At 38.8% G+C, this 22,634-nt stretch overlaps 1 protein-coding gene across 1 annotated transcript in view; it reads right to left on the bottom strand.

The window, feature by feature from the left end:
• Window positions 1–340: 340 nt before the first annotated feature.
• SIM1 (SIM bHLH transcription factor 1) overlaps window positions 341–22,634 on the bottom strand; it is a 75,638-nt gene continuing 53,344 nt past the window's right edge. The window contains exons 10-11 of the mRNA XM_036768868.1: window positions 3,879–4,281; window positions 341–1,071 (exon numbers count right to left, since the gene is read on the bottom strand). Coding sequence (XP_036624763.1) covers window positions 341–1,071; window positions 3,879–4,281 — 1,134 coding nt within the window. The remainder of the gene's footprint in view (window positions 1,072–3,878; window positions 4,282–22,634) is intronic.

The following is a 22,634-nucleotide window of genomic DNA, read 5'->3' as shown; positions in this document are numbered from 1 at the left end:
GGCATTTCCAACTAGTACTTACACAATGCGCATATATTGCTCACCTGATCTACACTGGTATTTTCAACTCTGACTTTATCCATTCTGGCTCCCATAAATCCTGGGGGCAACTTACAGGTTCACTTTAACTCCATTCACTGTAACCCTGAATGCTAGTGCATTTCTTACTTTTTTACAGTAATGTGTCAATTCATACCCAGTAGCTTCAGTAGCTTAGGTTATTCTCTCTAACATACTGTGGTATATTAAATGCTGGTAACAAGGGCATTAAAACATATATATGTTCCAACTATGTTTCAAAGATATCCTTAAAGCACAATTTTTTTAGAAAAAAAAAACATCAGCTCCCATTGGTTATTATAACAGATGTCCCTTTGTGTCCTTGCGCTGGGTCTTGCTGCATTCTTAAATGGGAAGTTACATCAAAGTGGGAGCCGTTGCAGCCCAAGGAATAGGTTCTAATGGCCTCGCTGTCATACAAGTGCTCCAGGGCATACCCAGTTAATGTGTAAGCATGCTTATCAAAATACTGCCGGTGAGAACTGTAATAGTTCGGAGAGACTGCCGGATGATCTCCTACTGTCTGATGAGGGGACATGTCTGAATGGAGATAGTCTTTAGCTAATACCAAGCTTGATTTAGAAATACGATCCGAGTTGGGACTGCTTATCCTAGACAAGGCTGTGGGGCTGCTGCCATAGTCATTTTCATGAGGGCTCATCATCTTCCCTTCTCTTTGTTGAAGGTGCTCACATGGGGAAGTGTTGGCAAGAGAAGGGCCATGGCAGACCTCTCCAGTCAGCTGCGGCTGCTGGTAGTTTGCAAAACAAAGGGAGTGTTTTTTCCCTGCTCCATTAATGGCAGCCAGTTGGTCAGGAGGGGCTTTCCGGAGCTGCAATCTGTTCTCTTCCTCTTTAATCATCTGCTGGGTGGCTCTTATCAGAGTTTCAATTTTGCTGGGTTCATGGGGGCTGCTCTGGTACTGTTCAGCACGATAGCGGTCACCTGATTCGCTGGCAGACCCAGGGTCTGGAGAACTGACCACACTATCTTCATCCCAGTGACCTCTCCCTAGAGAAAGACCCACATATGGATTAAACACTAAGCAGATTCTTAGTAAGAAAAAAATGTGGAAAATATACAATATAACATATTTCGAAAAGAAAAACAATTCGTCAACCATTTTAAAGTCAGGCACAATGCAGATACATACAGCAGAATGAATGACAAAAATTGTCCCAAGAACTAGGTTTAAAGCCTACCTTTTATATTTACTTTATATTATATATACATAATATATAATGTATTATATATATTATATATTATTTATATAATATATTTAGATATATTATGTACTCATATTATACAATATATTATAAATACATTTATATTTAGACAAGCCCCTTAACCTGTTTAGGTCTCAGTTTCCTCATCTATAAAAGCAGTATTGGACTAGATGGAATTAGGAGTCCCTTCTAGCTCTAAATCTAGAAACCTATGACTGATCCTACGTCCTCAGAAGAGTTCAATAATAAATAATATGGCAAGTTTACCAGAAAGTAAAGGTAAATGAAGGGAGAAATCATGGCAAATTGGAAAGGGCTCCCAGTTTTAGAGTCAGATGACCTGGGTTTCTAGCACAACTCTGCCAATCACTATCCTATATGACTCTAGACAGTTCACTTGAACTAATTGAGCCTCTTGCTTCTTCAGCTGTAAAATAAGGAGGCTAGACTAAAATTCATCACTTTGTAGGCCATCCTTACAATGCTGTTTCCCATACTGAGCTAGCTTAGATATCTGTTGATAAGATTTCTCAATTTTGGAGAACGCACTAAAGCTTATGCATTGCTGGTATAGCCCGTCAAGGACCTAGAGTCACCTCTGCACCACCATGAGGAATTAGGTTAGCTTACCGGTGCAGGGATTGCTCTTTTAACTTCAGAAAAAGCTGCCTACATTCTGAAACTTCTAAATATATCTTAAGTTACTACAAAATAAAGCTCTTAGATTCATTCATACACCACTTGGTATAAAATAAAAGGATTTAAAATCAATATCCCTCTCAAAAACCATACAACGTCTCATCATAGAGCTGGCATCTCATATTGTCAGCTCTTTTCAATTCAACACTATCATTTAGGAACTTTATTCAAACAAGGTTGGAAAAAAAAAGTCAAAGAAGTAGGTAGAGTGCTTCTTTAGGATTTTGAGGAATAAGGCAAATATCTACCATAGAAAATCAAATTCCCCAAAGAGTCCAAAGTCAACATAAAAGGAAGAGAAACATAAAATCATGCAGATAATCTATAGGCTGCACAATATGCCATATAACATCACAGATTTAAAGGCTATCTCGTCCTAGACCATCCTTTTATGGATGAGGAAACTGAGGCTCAGAGACATAAATGACTTTCTCAGTAACACACAGGTAGTATGTAGCAGACCTGAAATTTGAATCCTATTTTCTTGGCTCCAAGCCCAACACTGTTTCCATTGGATCACCCTGCTTTTCCCAGAAGAATTCTACAATCATAGTATTAATTGCTCCAAATCTTTCCTTGCTACTTTTTTTTCCATTTCTAGTATTTCCTTCCAGACTATAAGTGTAAGGTACCTACCCCCAACATCTGTCTTGTCATTATAACTCACATCTGTATAATGCTTTTAGGGCTATGCACAGTGCCTGACATATGGTAGGCACTTAACAAATTTGTTCTCTTTCCCTTCTCCTTCCATGGCATCTACTTCCATTTCATAAAACAAGACAAAAGTGGAAAATAAAAATGAAAGAATTGGAAAGCAAATTATCAGGGTATAAATGGGAGGGGTGAAGCAGCAGGAGATTGGATGCATGAAGGATAGTACAAGACATAGACTGAACCTTCATCATGGTTAACCTATTTAAAATGCTCAGTACATGGAGGGGGGTTCAGCAAACAAGAGCAGCAGGTACTAGGGTCTTCTAATTAATTTTTGCGTTATTGCCTATTTTAAAAAATATATAACAGGAAGAATTCAAGAGACTTCCCTGAACTCAACTTTGGTGGAAACAACTGGACATCTACTTATTCCTTGATTACTCTTCACACCTGGCCAAAAATCCCTTTTGTGGCACTAAGCAATTTAGTTACATTCTCCATTTTCCTAAGCCTGCAACACCATCCAGCTTCCATATAATAATGCCAAGGTGAAAATCTAACCGTGCTCTGCGTGTCATAATATCTTTTACCCCCAGTATTCTTTCTGAACGATTTTCTATCAGCCAGGCCAGTTTTTATATTTTATTTTCCAAGTGACCACAAGAATGCAGAAGACACAAAACAGAATCAAAGGGCCATCAGATCACAAATCCAGACCTGGACGGGTCTCAGAAACCATCTCTCCCAACTCCTTCATTCTACAGATGAAGAAGTTGAAGGCCCAAAGAGGTTCACTAACTTGCCCAAGGCCACAAAGGTAGTAAACAAGAACTGATGAGATTTGAACTTTGGCCCCTCACCTGCAAATACAATACTCTTGATTTCAAGGTACTAAAACACTTTGCTCCCTCTCAAAAACTCAAAACTTGACACGCATTACAAACAGATCCCATTGGTATTTTTTAATGCAGATTTAGTAAAAACTTCTGTTCTCAGCTTTGTTACTACCTGAAGTAGTACAACTGCCAATCGATAAATCCAAAGGAAAATCATTTGGACTAAGAAGCATATTCCCACATCTAGAATACTGTACTGAAGCCTTGAAATTTATGATTCCATCTCAGCAGAGACTCTCCCACTAGTAATATTGCTACTACTAATAGCTCCATCCCATACTGCTTGAAGGTTTGCATAGAGTTTCATATACATTTTTTATTTGCTAGCTACTTCCCTTACCGTGAATTCTGTGGATGGAGGTTATGTGTGGCATGCTGTTCTCATAGGCTTCTCTGCTTTCTGGGGAGGACTTGGTTAAGGGCAATGCTGAACGAGAGCCCCACCAGGGCTCTCTCCCAGCTTGTGGGGTGCCAAGGAAATATCGACCTGCCTCGCAACGGCCTCCTTCACAGGACTGGGTATGAAAATGCCTATCATCTGTCAGCCTGGAATGGTCAAGTGCAAAGCCATAGCAAAGAGAGGTGCGGTCTGAATACTGTCTATAGGCACATGAAGCATCATGCTGGGAGCTGGGCCTTTCCGAGGGGTCCAGTAACTGTGGAGATGCAGTATCTGTGAGTGGGCTTCCTCCCCACTGACTGTCATGATCCGATTCAGATCTTTCGGTGTGAAATCCAGAATACTGGAAGAAAAAATAGAAGAAACATAAGTTTCTAGGAAAATTTGTATGAACTGTAAGTAAGCAGAATCAGGAGAAAAATTTACAAAGTGAACACAACAGTATGGAAGAAAACAACAATGAAGGACTTCAGAAGCTGTGAAATTGATCCAAACATTCTGGATAGCAATTTAAAATTGTGGTAAAAAGTAATATAATGTCCACATCTTTTGGTTATAGATCTCCCTTCTAGATATGGATCTAAAGAGGTCAAAGTTAGAAAAATAATTGCCATGTACTCCAATATCCTCACAACATCATTTTTTATATTGGGAAAGAACTGGAAACAAAGTGGATGTACCTGGATTGAGGAACAGCTCAACAAATTGTGGTACATGACTGTAATGAGTTATTAATTTACTGAAAAAATTATGAATATGAGTAATTCAGAGAAGCTTAGGAAGATGTCTCTGAACTGATGCAAAGTAAAGTAAACAAACATTTTAGACATGGCCATGTGTTGATTTATTTAGCTTTAACATATTTCTTTAAGTAATTATGTTTTTAAAAGATAACTTCTTTAAGACAGAGTTCTATTAGTGATAAGAGGGACTGACAGGACTTTTTCTTTTAATTGATAACCTTTTTATTTAAAAAGAAGTTTTTGCAAAATTATAGTGAAGCAATTTAATGAACCAATATCCTGTCTGATTCAAATACTCTTTTACCATGTGGCTTTGAAAGAAGCCATTCTTATCACATGATCTCTATGGAAGTACTTTTAAAACACTTCAAAGAAAAAAAATGATTTACCCAAATCGCTCCTAGAGTTCAGTTTTGCAAGCATTTCCAAGGCAAAGAAGCACCAGAATAAATCTAGAACCCAAACTGAGGCATCCCACCAACGCCTCCCTAGACCTCTTTTCTCAGGATTTATACCATCACCATATAGGCTAACGCATCTAATAAAATCTTTACTCTTTTGTAACTGACACTTCTTGGGTGAGCTTCTCCAGTCACTGAATTACACTCTACAATGAACAGCAAGGTGTAGGCATAATTACATTTTTAAACTTTGTAACTATATTTCCACCACCATAGAATTAGAGAATCCTAATCTGGGAGGCATTTCAGATATTCACACCATACCCTAGAAGGAGTTCCTACTAGACCATCCTCAAAATTTGATTACCCGGCCTTTATTTGAAATCCTCTACAGACACAGAACTCACATCTTTAGGCAGTTTATTCCACATCTGAATGGCTGTAATCAGAATTTTTTGTTTATCACTAGACAAAAATCTATTTTTGCAACTTTCATTTTTGCCCAAGATCTGTCCTTTGAGACAAAGAAAAAGAAAAAATACCCTTAGATTTTTTTTTAAATTAAAGCACTAATTTGCAAATCTTTTGCTCCTCCCTGAAACCTAACTTCCAAAAATACCTTGTTATTCTGTCCCTGCCAAATATGCTAGAGGATAGTCTGCCTCAACTTTTACCATCCACTACTTCTTTCTTAATTCCTATGTTGAAATAATGCACAGAGGGTAGACTAAACTAACACACATACCTTAGATACTTCTGCAGATTATTAACTATCTACCTGCTTCTTGAGAATTTCATTGGGGAAAATTTTAAAAAACGAAAATCCTGACCATAGCTAGTTAGCCATTATATAGGCTCCAAGAACATGTAAACGAACAGAAATGAATAATGCTATCTTGAAGCCATTTCATTATTCAAGGCTCAATTACCGCATTAGTTTGAGCACTCTCTTAGCAAATATTTCATTCTACTACAACTTTTAACACTTCTACCTTCCTACTAGAACCCTTCTGCCTCCTGGTAGACAGTCTTCGTGAGTTCCTGCAGCTGAAATTTCATCACTCTGCAGCCAACATGGTAATGAGCATTTCTCTCAATTAAGCTAGGCTAGCCCTAGGACAACAGCCACACAGCACGACTGTGCCTATACATTAAACCATTCAAGCTTTCAAGAACTTCCCATAAGTTGTTCTCTGCCTCAGTTTCCTCATCTGTAAAATGAACTGGAGAAGGAAATGGCAAACCTCTACAGTATCTTTGCCAAGAAAACCCCAACTGGAGTCTCAAAGAGTCAGACACAACTGAAACAACTGAACAACAACAAACGTAGTTTTCAAGACCCCCTGGTTTACCTGCATTCCTTGATGAGGCATCAGAATAAGATGTTAGTGGAGGATCCTGATACCAAAGTGGAGAAAAGAGGTGCTTATCCCATCCTCAAGGTGGTCACCACAGTAACTGTTAGTGCCCAATCCACAATTTTCTGTGGCAGAGGGCTAAAACCTAGGTTCTCAGAAAAAAATTGCCCTAGGCCACTACCACCACTCTCTTGGTCTAGCCTACCGCCCCCCCCCCCCAAAAAAAACATTGGAGATACCCTGTTCAAAGACTCCTCTTTCTCACCTCTGGCCCAGCCTGGGCTTTGAGGAAAGTATAGGGAGGAAAATATTTACACCTTTGAAAAACAGACCTGCAGACCTAAAGGACAAGGGTTGGAGGGAGAGTAACAATATTTCCATTCCTATGCTTGAATAGCAAGAACCAGTGGAGTCAGAGAGATTAGGTACATGTCTTGTTTGGGGAACTACAAAAAAATCCTAGCAAGTAGAATGTATAAAGTTCAGACTTTTATGCAAATTCCAATTTACAATTTTTCCTTCACTATTTCAAATTATCTTATTAATTCTCTGCCATCTTTACAAATAGACTGCCAGTCTATTCTATCAAGAAGAGCAAAAAAGAGCTGAAAATCTCAGCTCCTTCAGCATACAAGGTTGGTGCATATGGAGACAGAAGTCTGATTCCCCACATTGCACCTCTTCAAAATCCCAAACACCTTTTCTTTTAGCAAACTTCAGGCCCGTCTTTTCAAAGAAGAGGCCACCTTCGCATCACCACAATAAGTGGTTAGCTAGTGTCCACCCTCTTCCCCATCAGCAGGGATCAGAGTTTCATGCATTCACCATACAGAAGTCGTCACCATATGCTTGCCCTTGGAGAAATTCAAACCATCTGTGCTCCTCCAAGAGAGGGGGTGCTCGGATTCTGCTTTGTTTTTATAAAAGTATAAACCTGGCCTATTTCTGAAGTGCTCCAGTCAAGACTTTTGAGCCCTATTCAGAAAGAAAAAAGCTTACCCTGAGTGCATGTGAGAAAGCACTATTGGCTCAGTGTAAAGGAACATTCTGTTCCTCATTCACGAGAAAAATTCCACATGAGGCAAACCCGGGCAGGCAGGCACGAGGCAGGCGCACCAGGGAAACACTTCAAGAATACACTAAAGCAGAATTCAGAGACTAAGGGTAATGCCAGTGGCTGAGAAACAATAGCAGCAGACAGGCTGCCCTGGGGTACAAACAGCCAGAGGTGGGATGCTTCACTCTAAGTAAATATGTCATATTGACTTGGAGAAGAAGAGACACAAATAGCAACAAACCCTTCCAGGTGGCAGCTCGAATTCAAAGGACAGCCAAAACCCTGACAATCTGTGTAGTATCTGCCTGCTGAGCCACATTCATCTGCTTTGGGAGCAATTCTACTAGATTATAAATTCCTTGGGGCAGGAAATATGCCCCCAGTGCTTAATATAGAACCTTTCCATCCTCTTTCCAATATCCTCCCTCCACCCCAGCTGTAGATAGAACCTTCCTAATAGCAGGTGCCAAATAAATATCTGTTGAAGATAATGAATAACAACTCACATTTGTGTAGTGACTGTATAGTTTGCCAGTAATTTTGCCCACAACAAATTGGAAAAGTAAGTAGGTTATTATCCCCACTTTACCAATATGGAAACCAAGATTCAGAAAAAAGGCAAGGAAATCCATAAAAGTTACTCAGTTTTTAAGTCAAAAAACCTAATCTGTATCGTAGCTCTGACACTGACCATTTGTGTGAACGTGGGAAAACCGTGAATCACAGATTTAGAACTAGTGAGCCCAACAGGTCCAGTTCTTATCACTTAATCTCTCTGTGCCTCAGTTTCCTCACTTGTTCAATGAGGATAATATTTGCACGTCCATATCGGAAGACTGTCATGAGGAAAACTCTTAATAGACATTAAAGTTCTATCACTGTTATTATTACCCCAGTGGAAAATTGTATGTCTATTGTCTGAAGACCAGTTGGAGAGATCCCTCCAATGCGATTCAATTCAACAAGCATTTATTAGGCTTGTTCTATATTTATGGAGCTTTTAATAATTATAGGTAACAAATATGGCACAATAAATAGAATGCAGAGCCCGGAGTCAGAAAGATTTGTGTCTGAATGTGTGAATCTGGCTCAGTTTCCTCATCTATAAAAACAGGGATAATAACGGCACCTAAATCTCCTAGGGTTGATATGAGGATAAAATGAGATAATATTTGTAAAGTACTTAAACCTTAAAGCACTATAAATGCTAGCGTTCAGTATTATTCTTAAGCACCTAACCATGTGCTAGGTACTCTGCTGGGTGCAGAATACAAAGATGAAAAATGAAACAGTCTCTGACCTCAAGGCACTCATCACCAGGCTGGTCACGGGGTGGTGAAATATTAGGCCGTAGGAATTATTGAAGACTATATCCTAAGTCACAAAGGTGTTAAGATTCATGTTGGTGACAAAATCACAGAGTCCCCCAGTATTCAAATATTATTGTCAGGTGATCTGATCACAACACTAGTAAGCACCAGAATTTAGACTACACTATAGGTATTTTGAATCCCCTCTCATGGCTCTTGAGGCTATATCATGCTTCTGTGTTCTATTAGAATATGCATATTTGGGGCAGCTAGGTGGAGCAGCGAGTAGAGCACTGGCCCTGGAGTGAGGATCACCTGAGTTCAAATCCAGCCTCAGACACTTGACACACTTACTAGCTGTGTAACCTTGGGTAAGTCACTTAACTCCAACTGCCCTGCCTTCCCCCCCTCAAAAAAAGAATATGCAAATTTGCATTCCATTCAGCTGTGCTGAGGTTACTAGGTGGTGCTGGGGATATAGCACTGGACTTGGGGTTCAAATTCTGCCTCAGATACTTACTAGCTAAGTGACCCTGAGCAGATCACTTAACCTCTATCTGCTTCAGGTTCTTCATGTATAAAATGAAGATGATACCACCTACCACCTACCTCACAGTGTTGTTGGAAGGGTCAAATGAGACAATGTATGTAGAGCCCTTTGCAAACTTTAAAGCACTACATAAAGACTAGTTATTATTGTCATTATTAATTCAATAGATATTTACTGATGGCCTGCTATACCCAAAGCACTGAATTGACATTAGAGGGTAAGTAAAGATTAGTAGGACAAGGTACCTGGTCTTACTGAGCTGATAGCCTAGTAGAGACATTAGACATGTACACACACAAATAATTATAATAAAGGATGAATACATAAATGTAAAGTGAAGACAGTACAGAGAGTCATGTGGAAGCGTAGTGAATGAGGATATTCCCCAAAATAAAAAGCTAAGTTAGTTCAAAGGAGGGGGAGATTATAAGTAAGCAAAAATGGATTGGTAGAATATAAACTCCTTGAGGGTGGGGGCTGTTTTTCATTTTGTCATTGTATCCCCAGTGTTTGGCATAATTCTGTAAACATATCATTTCCTTAACAGCATCTTGCACAAAGCATGAGCTTAATAAATGCTTGTTGAATGAATGAATGAATATGATGGCAATAAGACTGACAGCCCATCTTGTAGAATTGGGTGCCTCAAAAAAGCCTGAAGGGCAATTAGTGATGAAGACACATATGGAAATTTGCATTTGAAAATATGTGATCAAAGAGTCAATATCAATTTGCAAAAGGGAAGTATTAGACTTTAAAGTATTATTCTATCATTCCCTGCCCCCCAAGTTCAAAACTTCAGAATGGGAGCAGTATTACTGGCAGTCACTAATCCTGAACATGGAGAATTGTTTATCAGCATCATTTCCTTGAAAGAAGGAAATTATTATGTTAGCTAAACTCTTGCTATTCTTCCGTATTTTCTTCTTTATAGCATAGTTTGCATTTTTATCATCTTTTGATGAAGGAATCAAGTCATATTACACAGGACAATAAAGTCTTGGTAATAGATTAAGACAGTAATTCCACTTTAAAAAAAGGTCCAAAAAAAAAGGTCTTTAAGAAAATGGAAATGTGTGCTAACAAAATTTTACCTTAGAACTACTTTAAAGAATCATGGCTTACCATCATATATCCCCACTACCTAATTAAAGGCACATAAAATCCAAATTCTGAGTACCTCAAAATCTCAGCATGAGAACTAGACTGAGACATCAATGGGAGACCCATATTCTAGTCATGATTCTGAGTCACTGACTTGCCGTGAGACTCTGAGAAAGTCATTTTATTTCACTTGGCTTCAGTTTTTTCATCTATAAAATAAGGATGCCCGATAATCTCACAGAATTCTCTCATGGACCAAATAAGAACAATATATGTAAGCACTGAAAAGAGTTTAAAACACTAGATACATGTAAACACCAGATACTTTCATTTTGTGAAAAAACTGATGATCCCACTAAAACACTATCAGGTAAAACTGAGGTTTTCTTTTACTGTGTTATCTGGAGTGTTTGGCATTATCCTCCAACTCCCACCCACCTCCACCACCACCACATTTTCACTCATTTGCCAAATCTTGCTGTTTCTGCATCTAACTCTCTTTCAATCAGACCCCTTCTCTCTCCTGGTCTTCTGCAATAGCAGCTTCTCAAGTTGGTCTCCTGGTTTCAAGTCTCTCCCCTCTCCAGTCCATTCTCCTCAAAAATGATTTTTCTTAAGCAGCAAGTCTGACCATGCCATTCCTCTGATCAATAAATTCCAATGGCTTTCCATTGCTTGTAGAAGAAAATACAAACTCCTTTATAGTTATTCTGCATACACTTATACACGTACTTGTTGTTTCTCCCTTTGTAGACTGTATGCCCCTTGAGAGTAGGGATTGTTTCATTAATTGTATCTGTAGCCCCAGCTCCTAGTCCGAGATATGGAGTGGAGCAGAAGCTTAATAAATAAATTTGCTGATTGATTAATCTTGCCAATATGGGAGGAAGACCTAAAGATTGAAATAGTGTGCCCAAAGTTACATAACAAGTCAGTGCCGTAGCTTTGAAAAAGAAACCTGCCTTAAAAACCTGGGCTTTTTTCCAAACACTATCTTCCAATTACTCTCACTCTAGTCAATTAATAGGATTTGTTTCTAAACAAAAAGCAAATCCTTTGAGATATGATTGAAACTGAAGATAAAAATAAGTGAACAAGAATTCTTTTTAAACTACACATGGGTGTAAAGGGATCTCCAAGCAACTACTGATAACCCTGTTCCTAGTGTAGTGATTCTAAACCAATTAGCATTAAATGGAAACTTATAAACTTCTGAAATCTGTAGCCTTCCTATGAAAAGACAAAGTTCCCCCAAAGTCATTTTACATAATGAATCCAAGTGACATTTTATCTGATTTCTTAGGTGGAGGAACCACAAAAGTTCCCTTCTGAACCAAAAAAGAAATATTCGGATCCTATGTGTGAATTAGGTTCCACAGATCAGTCAATGGAATCCCATTGGAAATTAATATATACTCATTTTATTGCAACCAGTGCCATTTTTTCTCCTGGAAAGGTGATTTTTATATTGAACATTTCTCAAAATATTAATTCCCCTCTTAATCTCCCCCAGCTCCAATTTTTCTCATCCCTCAAGCTTGACTTTTCAAAAACTCACTCTTTGTAATCATGTTTATTTAATTGGTCCTGACATGTAATTTAACAGACTTAGGGCATTCGTGTTAAGAAAACTCTAATGGTCTGCAACACATAGGGCAAGAAGAGTATCATGGGGCTGCTGAGAGCTTAAACTTGCCTGGGGACCAACCATGTTACAGAAGGCAGGGCTTGAATTCAGGTTTTTCGGATCCCTCTCTCCACCAGGACAGGATGCCTTTATTGTGACCAATTAAGAAAAATAAATAAATAGAGGAAGATCCACTTGTTCAACTGTAAAACTTCCACCTACTAAATATAGGTGACTGCACTTCTAGAAGAAAAGGCAAACGGCAGCCACAATGCCTGCTGGCTCTCAATTTGGGCTCCTAATCCATGATACAGCTGTGCCTCCCTGAGGCTTAAACTGCTTTCAGAAATTCAGGCTCAGCCTATCAGCAAAAAGGCAAATGATTTGGGGATAAAGGTTTATCCAAAAATGGTTATTTTCCCAATAGATTCCTTAGGAAGGCATATTTGAGCAAGGCAGACTAGGCTCAATTCTCACAGGTTAAATAAATGATAAAACTCAAATAAGATACTGAGTGGTATGAAATCCCAGCAAATTTTCCCAGAGGGCCTGCTTTAAACCAAAACACCCGCTTTGGGAAATCCTTGCTGGGTACTGCCTCTAATCAAGCCCCCAATCTGAAAGGAAAATGTGTGCAGTAGGTATAGCCATGCACATTCCTCTTGGGGTAATATGTTTAAGATTCATGCTTCTCTCAACAATGTGTTGTAGGCAGGTGTTCAGTATTCATCTGGATATGGAGGCAACAACCCAGCTCAGGAAAAATGCCAGATGTTCATATAATAAACGTTACAGTTATCTATTTTTTTCCTGGCAGCTCATTCAAGTTTTTATCATTTTTAGCTATAAAATATATAGTGAAATCCTCTTATGGTAAAGTCCTGTTTTCCATGAAAACTTTCACTATATCAGGCGTGAGCAGCTTTCTCCTTGATTTGTGTCTTAACCATGAGAAAAAACATCACAGATGCAGACTGCATTGTACTGAGAACATATGTATGCTTTTAAATCACTTTTATCTTACTTTTTACTAATGTAACCCTGAAACATAAAATATGTTCTTTTTTGCATTCACTGTTATGGGCAGAACAGATGGTGAAAGGGTTAGATTAAAGTAATACAGCATGTCCATTAAAATAACCCCCACTGCTGGTGATTCTCCATTCAAACAGGAGTCATGTTTACTATAAAAAAAAAGACTTTTGCTTTAGCATTTGGAGCACGCTGGAAGTTGCCAGGAGTTCCTTAAGGATGAACATAAGGAGAAGAGAAGAACTAATGTCAGAATAAAATGCATTTCAAAAATACTATCTATAGAAGTTGTTTTAGTAATCAAAAACACCAAATAAACCCACAGGCAGCTGAACTGTCAACAAAGGTAAATGTGGCTAAATCTAGTGGGAAAATTTTTCAAAAGGTTATCTGACAAATGTCATTTTGAAGCAGAATATTGTTTAGCATTCAGAAACACTAACTTTAACTGAAACTGCAACAGTGGGAGAAATTTATAATTATTTTTCCACACATACCAAGTCTATTTTAATTATTATAGTATGGAATGGTCTTATCTGCTACCTTATTCACTAAATATATTATTAATAAGTAGTAAATATTGTTCTTTATGGAAAAAACAACTTAAGGTCTTTTCCCCAACGAGATAAATGGAATATTCCTTAAATGGAATATTTCTGAATGTGGTTGATGTGGTAATACGGTCAATGGCCTTAAAAAGCAACTGGTGACAGGCATTCATAGTCATCTAAAATGATCCATTTGGAAAATTTGGGGATAATTCAGGTTGCTCTCATGCTCTCACAGTACCTAGACTTTAGAAAATGTAAGTTTATCGGTCAAGATTATCAGTAATGTTCGCTAAATCTATTTGCTACATAAAACCACTGTGGAATTCAAATGAAAAAAAAAATCTCCTTCAAGAAAAACTAGAATATGCATTCCAGTAGCACTGAAACTCAGTAATAGCATGCTGTTTCAATTTTTATTCAAAATAACTGTGCAAGATGACTGGTCAAATGACCAACACTTAAATTATACATAGGTCCCAAATGCTTCATGGCCATTTCTTCTATGCTTCTAAAGAAAGAGTTCTTAACCTGGGTTTTTTAAAAAAAAAACATTTTGATACCTGTATTTCAATATAATTGGTTTTCTTTGTAATCCTATGTATTTTATTTTATGAATTTAAAAAACATTATTCTGGGAAGGGGTCCATAAGCTGCATTGTACTGCCAAAAGGATCTGTGATACATAAAAGGTTGAGACTCCTTGTTCTTGAGTATAGATAACCACTGCCAATTTTCCAACATATAATTTTAATAAGACATATCCATGTTAATTACTTGCACAGTCAACATCTGTTCATGATTTTAGGTTTATTTTATTTTAATCTATACTTCAATCTTTTTTGTTTGTTTCTGAACAGAATCAGGTCCATTTCTATTTGTACCTGTAAAATCTCTGAATTATTTCATTAATAGGGACGTGTGGTTTTTAAGCAAATTGCAAAGGCCCCTTGAAATAGAGAGACTTTTCCTTAATCCAAGCCCCCGCAGTAACAAAAACATCTTTGGGATTCAACCCATTCCTTTTTCTCACAGAAAAAGTAAGTACAGTCTACATCTCATTCGATGTCAACGTGATATGCAGCTGGAGAGGAATCGGCAATCTGGAACCAAGGGCCAGATTGACTTCCAATGTAACTCTATCGGGATTCTCCTCTAGGGTTACAAATGGAGTGAACTGGATCCAAAACCATAAAATCCATTCCTCACCCCAACTCCCTCGCCCCCCCCATACACACAACACTCCAACAACAACACATTTTTCCAAAGGTGAAGAAAAAAGGGTCTAAAAAGATGTACTTGCTCAGACTCTCTTAAACAGGCATTACCCATACTTATTTCATTCTAATGAGCTCACCCTGCCCATGGGTGGAAATGATAATGCCTGCCCATCCCAACTTGTCGAGATAATACAAAAACACCTAGAGACAATTGGGCAAATCCCAGTTTTCCATGACCAGTAGCACTAATTTTAATAGTAATCCTCATCCATAGCCAGCTTAGGGCGTGAGCCAGAAGCACTCCACTCTGTCCAACCATTCCTCCAAGTCACTATCCGATTGCCCGCAACTAAGTGGCAGATTAGATGGGCTTGAATGAGATGGGTACAGGTGGTGCCACCTGCTCCACCTCTTTTAGAGAAGCTTTATTTGGTCTCTCAATGGTTTATTCAGAGGCTGAGGGAAAAGACAGAAAGAAGACATACTCCTCTTGGCAGTATAATTGCACAGGGTCTGTTCTGCCTGTGCTGACAAACTGGCAGCCACTACTAAGCCTATCCTCTACCCCAAACCTGGAGGTAGAGTCCATGAGATTTGTAATTTTGAGGAAAGAAATGGAAGCTTAAGGTCCCTATACCAAATTAATCCCTTTCCAATAAACAAGATACATAACTTTCTTTTAGTCTCACTTAAAGTTGACAAATGTTTCTATTTTTTCCTGCTTCTGAGTCAAGCAACAGAAGATACTAAAGTTAAAAAAAAAGCCCAGAGCAGCAACAGATATCATCTATTAAAGCATACACATCACAATCTTGACTTTATGGGGTAACACAGTGTAATACAGGACAATGTGCTTACAATGTGTTCCAGAAATATGAGGAAGAATGAATGCATGATCTAAGAAGAAAATGTGAGAATTCCTGGTTATGGATGCTTAAGGCCTACTCTTTAAAACCTTTCAAAGGCTTCCATAGCGGATGAGTGAAATCCTTTCCTGTAAAGTCAAAGGAGGCACAATCCATCCCCTTTAAATTTTGAATGGAAGAATGCTGTTCTAACAGCAGCAACCGTTCCATAAATTTAGTACTAATGAAATTTCATTGAGCAGACTTTGTTGTAATAAACCTTCCTCACTACATTTATGTGTAGGATATATGTACGACCATGAAATATATGTGTCTACATGGGTTATCTAATTGTAAAAATACAGCTCACAGACAGCGCAGATAAATATCTCTGGAATCCGGCCCACACCTCTCCAAGGGAGACTGTGATTTTTGCTTGGAGGGCAGGAGGAGAAAGGTCATAACTAGATAACTTGCTCCTTCCTTGAAGTATATCAGGCTTGTCCCTTCAAATACTGATTGTCTAGGAATATGATTTTTAGGGATTTAAAAGTTGGTTGCTCTTAAAAGGAGGGATGGGGGAGGTAGCCCTTAGCTTATACTAACCAGCTTAGCTTCTTCCACCAAATGAAAGTTATACAAAAGACCATTACAAATTGTAAATGGTGAGTAAACTCATTTATCTAAGTAAAACAACTAATAAAAGTTGTAGAAATTCTACGGAATAAACATAGCAGAAAATACACAAGAATGAATGGGCTCTTCTGCTGGGAGGGAGACAATATCTTGGCTTAAACAAAAAGACAGGGCCCAATCTGAACCAAGGGAAAATTCTGTCTCTGAAGTCTCTGGGGAGGCAATCTGGAAACTGAGAAGCCAGCTACCCATCAATGTCTGCAACTTGTCTTTGAAAGAGTCTTTCCCTCTTCACATTATCTCTCCTGAAGAGTCACTGCAAACAGTATACGAATCTCCCCTAAAAGGCTCTGCTCTTATGTAGGTATGCTGTATCACCTCAGGATTCTCTCTCCATTAGGAGTCATATCTCCCTCCCTAGCAGCAACCCCCCCCCCACCCGGCAAAAAAAAAAACATTTACTGAGTCCTGCTCTACCATCCATTCTCTTGGGAATGACATTCTCTGAGATGACAAATTGCAAGCTGATAAGCCGAGGTTCTTTATTTAAACTGGCCCTGCTTCCTTGCTATATGGAAAGATCTTCTTGCCACTCCTAGCCACGGTACCCTGCAGATTGGAAATATAAAAGTGTTTCATCTAGATTCTCCCAACCTGTGTTGAACCTTCTTTCTAATGCCCTTCAAAATTAAGGAATGGAATGGAATGGAATCAACCCCTGGTCTATAGCCATCTGCCTCCACCTACATAGAGCTGTGTGGTAGGTGGAGAGAGAACTCATTGACTTTGGAGTAAAGAACCCAAGTTCAGATTTCAATTTTGCTACTAACATTACCTTGCATGAGCCCCTTCTTTTCTTTAATTCAATTTCTTCTGAAATGAGAGGGCTGAAGAGGAGAACTTTTAAGGTTCCTGCCAGCTCTAATTCCTCTCCTTCCTGAGAAGTCACACTGCTCTTTGTTCACCTCTCTCTATAATGGTCTTGCCATATCCCTGTGATAAATGTATTGTGGTATTATTATTATTTGCATATGCTCTCTGAACTCTACACAAACACCCATTAGACCATAGTAGGACAGAACTGTATTTTATTATTCCTTTGAGTCAGAGGGATGGAGTGGAGAAAGCATTTGGCTTGGAATTAGACTTGTATTTCTGTCCCAACTCTGACATTTTCTAGCTGTAGACTTGCTATTTACATTACTTACCCCACAGATTTTAAAAGTACTTTGTAAAACCTCAAGACGTATATAGGAGTGATTACCTTCCTACCCTCTCCAACTACTATATCTCTCTTCTTTCTTGCTTTATCAAACTTCTAGAAAAAGGGAGCCATATTAATTACATCCACTTCCTCCCCATCCATTTCCTTCTATCAATCTCTGGAAATCTGGCTTCTATAACTCATACTCTCAAAGGTCAGCAGTAACTTCATAGTCACCAACACCCCTAGTCTTTCTCTGTAGCATCACACGTTCTTGAATGCCTCCTTCCTTTTGGATATTCTCCTTTAATTAGGATTCTGACACTGGAAATCTTGATTCTCTTCCTACTTCTCTAGTCATACTTAAAACAGCACTTGAAGAGTAAGTTTCAACCTTCAAAACTTTGTGTTCAGGATATGTTTCCTGCTTTCCTTAAATGCCTCAAGTCCTTTTCAAAGATCTCCCCTTCTCTTGTTTTAACTAGATCTAAAAGATGTTTGAGGCTCCTCATTAGAAGGAGATGAAGAACTCAGAGAGGCACAATTTCAAACCACTAAACAATAATTTTTAGAATGCCCTTCTCCATAGATTTGAGGCAAACTCTCAGTGCCTATAGAATACTAATCAAAAGGCTTGGAAAGTCAAAAAGAAGATGAAACTTTGTACCAAGATACCAGTAAGTTTTTTTTAGAAAGATGTTGTATAGTTAGAAAATCTTTTTCCCATACAGGAGAAGGATGATGTGAATACACCTTGTCAGCAGGAGATTACAACTGTAGCTTTGTTGTTTTTTCTTTTTTCCCAGACTTTCTTAGGGAGGCAGCATGACATAGTGAAAAGAGCATTGGAGAGTTGGAGAACCTAGGTTTGAATAAATAATTAACTAGATTAATTAGCTACTACCTGTGAGGTTAGGGGCAAACCATTTCCCTTCTCTGGGCTCCCATTATTTCTCCTTATTTCTGCTACTGGTGCTCCTTTTCTCCCAGCAACTCAGGCAAAAAATTTCAAAAATAATTTTTCTCCTTCCTAAGCCACCCTCATCCAAGTAGTCATCAGGTATATGGGGTGTTCAGGAGGACTAGCACCTCTGGTGTGAGCGCTGCTGAGCCCTTTTTAGGGAGGCTTATCCACCTTTGGCGTACATCTGATTCACTTAACTCTCACCTATGGCTCCAAGAAGCTGTAGCATGCACAGCAATGACACCATGGTAAACCATCTCGGCAAAAGGACTTGACTAAACCAAGTTGAAGGTAACCAACAGGCCTCAAACTTGTTGGCGAGTTGGAGACATGTCTATCCCAAACATGTGAAGACTTTCCCTTATGGAATGGGTGGATGAGAACAATCTGTTCCAACTACTATGAAGATGACTGCAGCAGGTGCTATGAAGTGCTTAGAACGTGACCAGGTATTAAAGATGCCAAGGTTATCAACTGCACTCTGGGCCATTCATTGCCAATCGTCTTGACTTTTCTCCTGCCATTGGACTTTGATGATTCAGGAAGAGAAAATGATGCTGATGACTTTGCACAACTCTACCTCTCTTAAGTCCAATTCAAATACAAGTCAAGACATCATCTATAATGTCAATGGTCCTCTTCAAAAATGATGGATAAACAACTTTCACAATATCTCCCCCCATTCATTCCCTTCCTTCCATTCCCACTGTCATCACCCTAGTTTGGGTGCTCAATTCCTCTCCTCTGTAGTCAATGACTGATACCAAAACAACTGAAGCTCTTATAGTGCTTTAAAATTTGCAAAACACTGCTTCATAATTTGCCTCACTTGGTCCTTAAAGCAATCCTATGAGGTAAAGGCTATATGTGTTACTTTCCACATTTCACAGATGAATAAACTAAAGCTCACAAAATGATTTTTGCAGGCGTGCACAGCTAACAAATATGTATGGCAAAATTTGACCCCAGGCCTTCCTAACTTCAAATATAAAGCTATCTATCCACTATTCAATGCAGGAACAATATGCTTAGTAGACAATGTGATTATGTCATTAAGCTGCCCATGAGCCTTTGGTTGCTACTCACTGCCCACTATGCAAAGTCCTTAACTTGCCAAAAAAAAGGCACTCCACAGTCTGGGTCATGCCTACATTTCCAGCCTTACCTCTAACTGTGCCCCTTCATATCTCCTATGCAACATCCTAACCAGACTCCTATTTACCAACCATGTATTCAGCTTTTCTACTTCCATCATTTTATACAAGCCTGGAATGTACTACATCTATCTCCACCCATACTTCAAATACTAGCTGGCCACTTTTCAACATGACTTTCTCTTTTCCAGTCAAAAGTGACACCTCCTTCTATGAACCCTTCAAGCATTTCGTTCATGTCTCTTTACGCACTAAAAAAATCTACTTTGTACCATACGTATATGTGTCTTCCTTCCCCTCTCAATTATCATTCATGTCTAGAATAATATCATGCCCTATTAAAATTCAGGCTTCCTCAGTACCTCCAGTAGTAACAACAATGAACCTAGTAAACATTGGCCAGATGAATTAATCAAGCAAATGGGAATCTTGTGCATTTGTTCAAAAATTATTTATTTAGGCCACTTAACATAGCACTTTGCTTCAATTCCATGGAAGATAGTACAAAGCATAGTCATTGCCCTCAAGAAGCCTATATTCGGGCAAGAAAAAGGCATGTGAGAAGTCAAACAACATAATAAATAATATAAACTATGTTACAAAGTAGAATGTGATCACCATAATAAGGAGTAAGTAGTAGTCAGGGCAGTCAGGGCTTTGGATTCAGAGGAGAAGATAACTGTGGCTAACACGGGCAAGTAAATCTTCATGGAGGAGTGGATAATGAGCTGCGTCTTAAAGGATGAATAGGATTTAGGCAGATAATGACAAAGGAAGAAACAGCATGAACAAGAACCGAGGGAAAAAACAGCTGTGTGCATGCTACATTTTGGGTTTAGCGAGTAGACAAGTCTGGCTGAAGTGAACAGAAGGTTGATGTAGAAGCAATAGGAGGAAAATATGGGTTGAAAAATAGGTTGAAACCAGACTGTGGAGAGTCTGGTGTGCCAGGTCACAAAGTTGTTGTCTATGGGCAAAGGGAGGCCGCTTGGGTTTTTCATCAGGCAAATAATATGATGAGACTGGCCATTAAAGAATGCTGATTAGGAAGGATGAGGAAAGAGAAGGCATTAAAGGCGAGGAAATCTATTAGAAAAGCATTGCAGTAACCTAGGGGTGAGATGAAGGTCTGACCTAGAGTAGGGACTTTTAAAAAGGAATCTATGTAAAATATATTATGAAGGAAGGGTATATAGGTCTTGACCTCAATAAAATATTCTAGTGCCACTGGCATTAAAAAACTATATTTTAGTAAAAAAAAAAAAAGGCCAAGAAGTGATTGAGAGGTCCATTTTCTTTATCCATTTCTAAGTATGCAATATAATCATGATAGATTTACGGCATAATGGGAGTCATCAGGAGAGCACCCCTGATCTGCTGGACTAGAACATGGCCCCTAACTCTTTGAGCATGTGACCTGACCCACTACTTTTGAAACTACCAACTTTTGGTTGGTCCCTATGGGGGCGCGTGTTGAAAAGGACGGCCACCGAGCAGTAAGAGTTGCCTTCTTGGCAAGCTCTAAAGGAAAAAACAACTTCCAGTCTCGCTCTCTCTTCTCTTCTGAATGTGTGCCTTGGGAGCACTTTAAGTTTTGCAAAGCTCTTTACACACATTATCTCAATGGATAGACAAGAAGCCCATCCACCACAGAACTTAGTGGAGTGTTACTAATTCAATTCAATTTAACAAACATTTATTAAGCACCTACTTTGTGGTACTAAGCTTTAATGTCTTATCACATTGTGGAATTGGCCATGGATTCTCCAAAGCCATGGCAGTGAAGTACAAGCTCTAATAATAATTATTGGCATTTGCTCAGTATCTTTGCCAAACACCTCACCTATGTTATCCCATTGCATTCACTCAACAACCCTATGAGGGAACATAACAATGGCTAAGGAACTATAGCTCAGAGAGATTGAACAACTTTCCCAGAGGTGTGCAGCTACTAAGAATCTCATAGAGGGCGTGAACCAGGAAAATCTAGACTACACCCTTTAATGGTTTGTGTAGACAAGTTCTCTCTACATGTAGCAGACTCCTATGATATCATTTTTCACTCCATATGCTGTTTTATGTGTGTGTTTTGTCCCCTTGGATTCAACAAAATTTGTTAAGTCCCTGCGAGGTGAAAGGCACAGAGGGGTATCTGTGCCAAATAATAGGGAGGTGATAAAAAGACAAAAACTAAACAGTCCCATCCCTATAGGAACTTCCATTCTACTTAGCCTTCTAGTAAGAAACTATTCACCATGTTGCTTTTTTCTGCCCCCAGGGTAACTCTCCTAGCATCCTGCAACAACAGGTACTCTACAAATCCATTCATTCACTTTTTTTCCCTTCAGAAATGATTTCTCTATTATCAAGCATGTACAAGGTAATATGCTCCCATGTCCTGGGAAAGAGAGTGATTACTGGACACAAATGACTACAAAACAAAGCAGCATATATGCTATTAGTTGCACGATAAAGGAAATCTTGCTTCTGAATAACAGACAATCAGAGATTAACTTTATGGCAAAAGTGGCATTTGAGCTGGGTGCTCGTGGATGACTAGGGTTTTATTCTATGTGGATGGGGGGCAAAACTTGATAGGTGAAAAGAAAGAATGGGATTAACCAAGATTTGCTGGCAGTTAAGTACCTGACATACTTAAAGACAGTCTGATTTGTCTGAAATATTGGATTCAAGAAGGCAAGTGGGGTGAGATGAGGTTGGGAGCTAGGTAATGGAATATTTTAAATATCAGGTTAAGGAATGGTTTTCCCCCATGAGGAGCCATTAAGTCCTCAAGCAGAAGTGTGATAGGTTAAAAGCAGTGCATTGGAGTAATAACATGGTTGTAGCATGCAGGCCATGTAAAGAATTAAATATATGTAAGGACACATTATGATCACTTTTGCCTCACCATTCATTCTATTTGTTTATTCATGACGTATT

This window comes from Trichosurus vulpecula, chromosome 7 (assembly GCF_011100635.1).
Source record: "Trichosurus vulpecula isolate mTriVul1 chromosome 7, mTriVul1.pri, whole genome shotgun sequence".
Classification (NCBI taxonomy): Eukaryota; Metazoa; Chordata; class Mammalia; order Diprotodontia; family Phalangeridae; genus Trichosurus; species Trichosurus vulpecula.
Note: the sequence above shows the minus strand (reverse complement) of the source record. Positions and strands in the feature narration are given on the sequence as shown.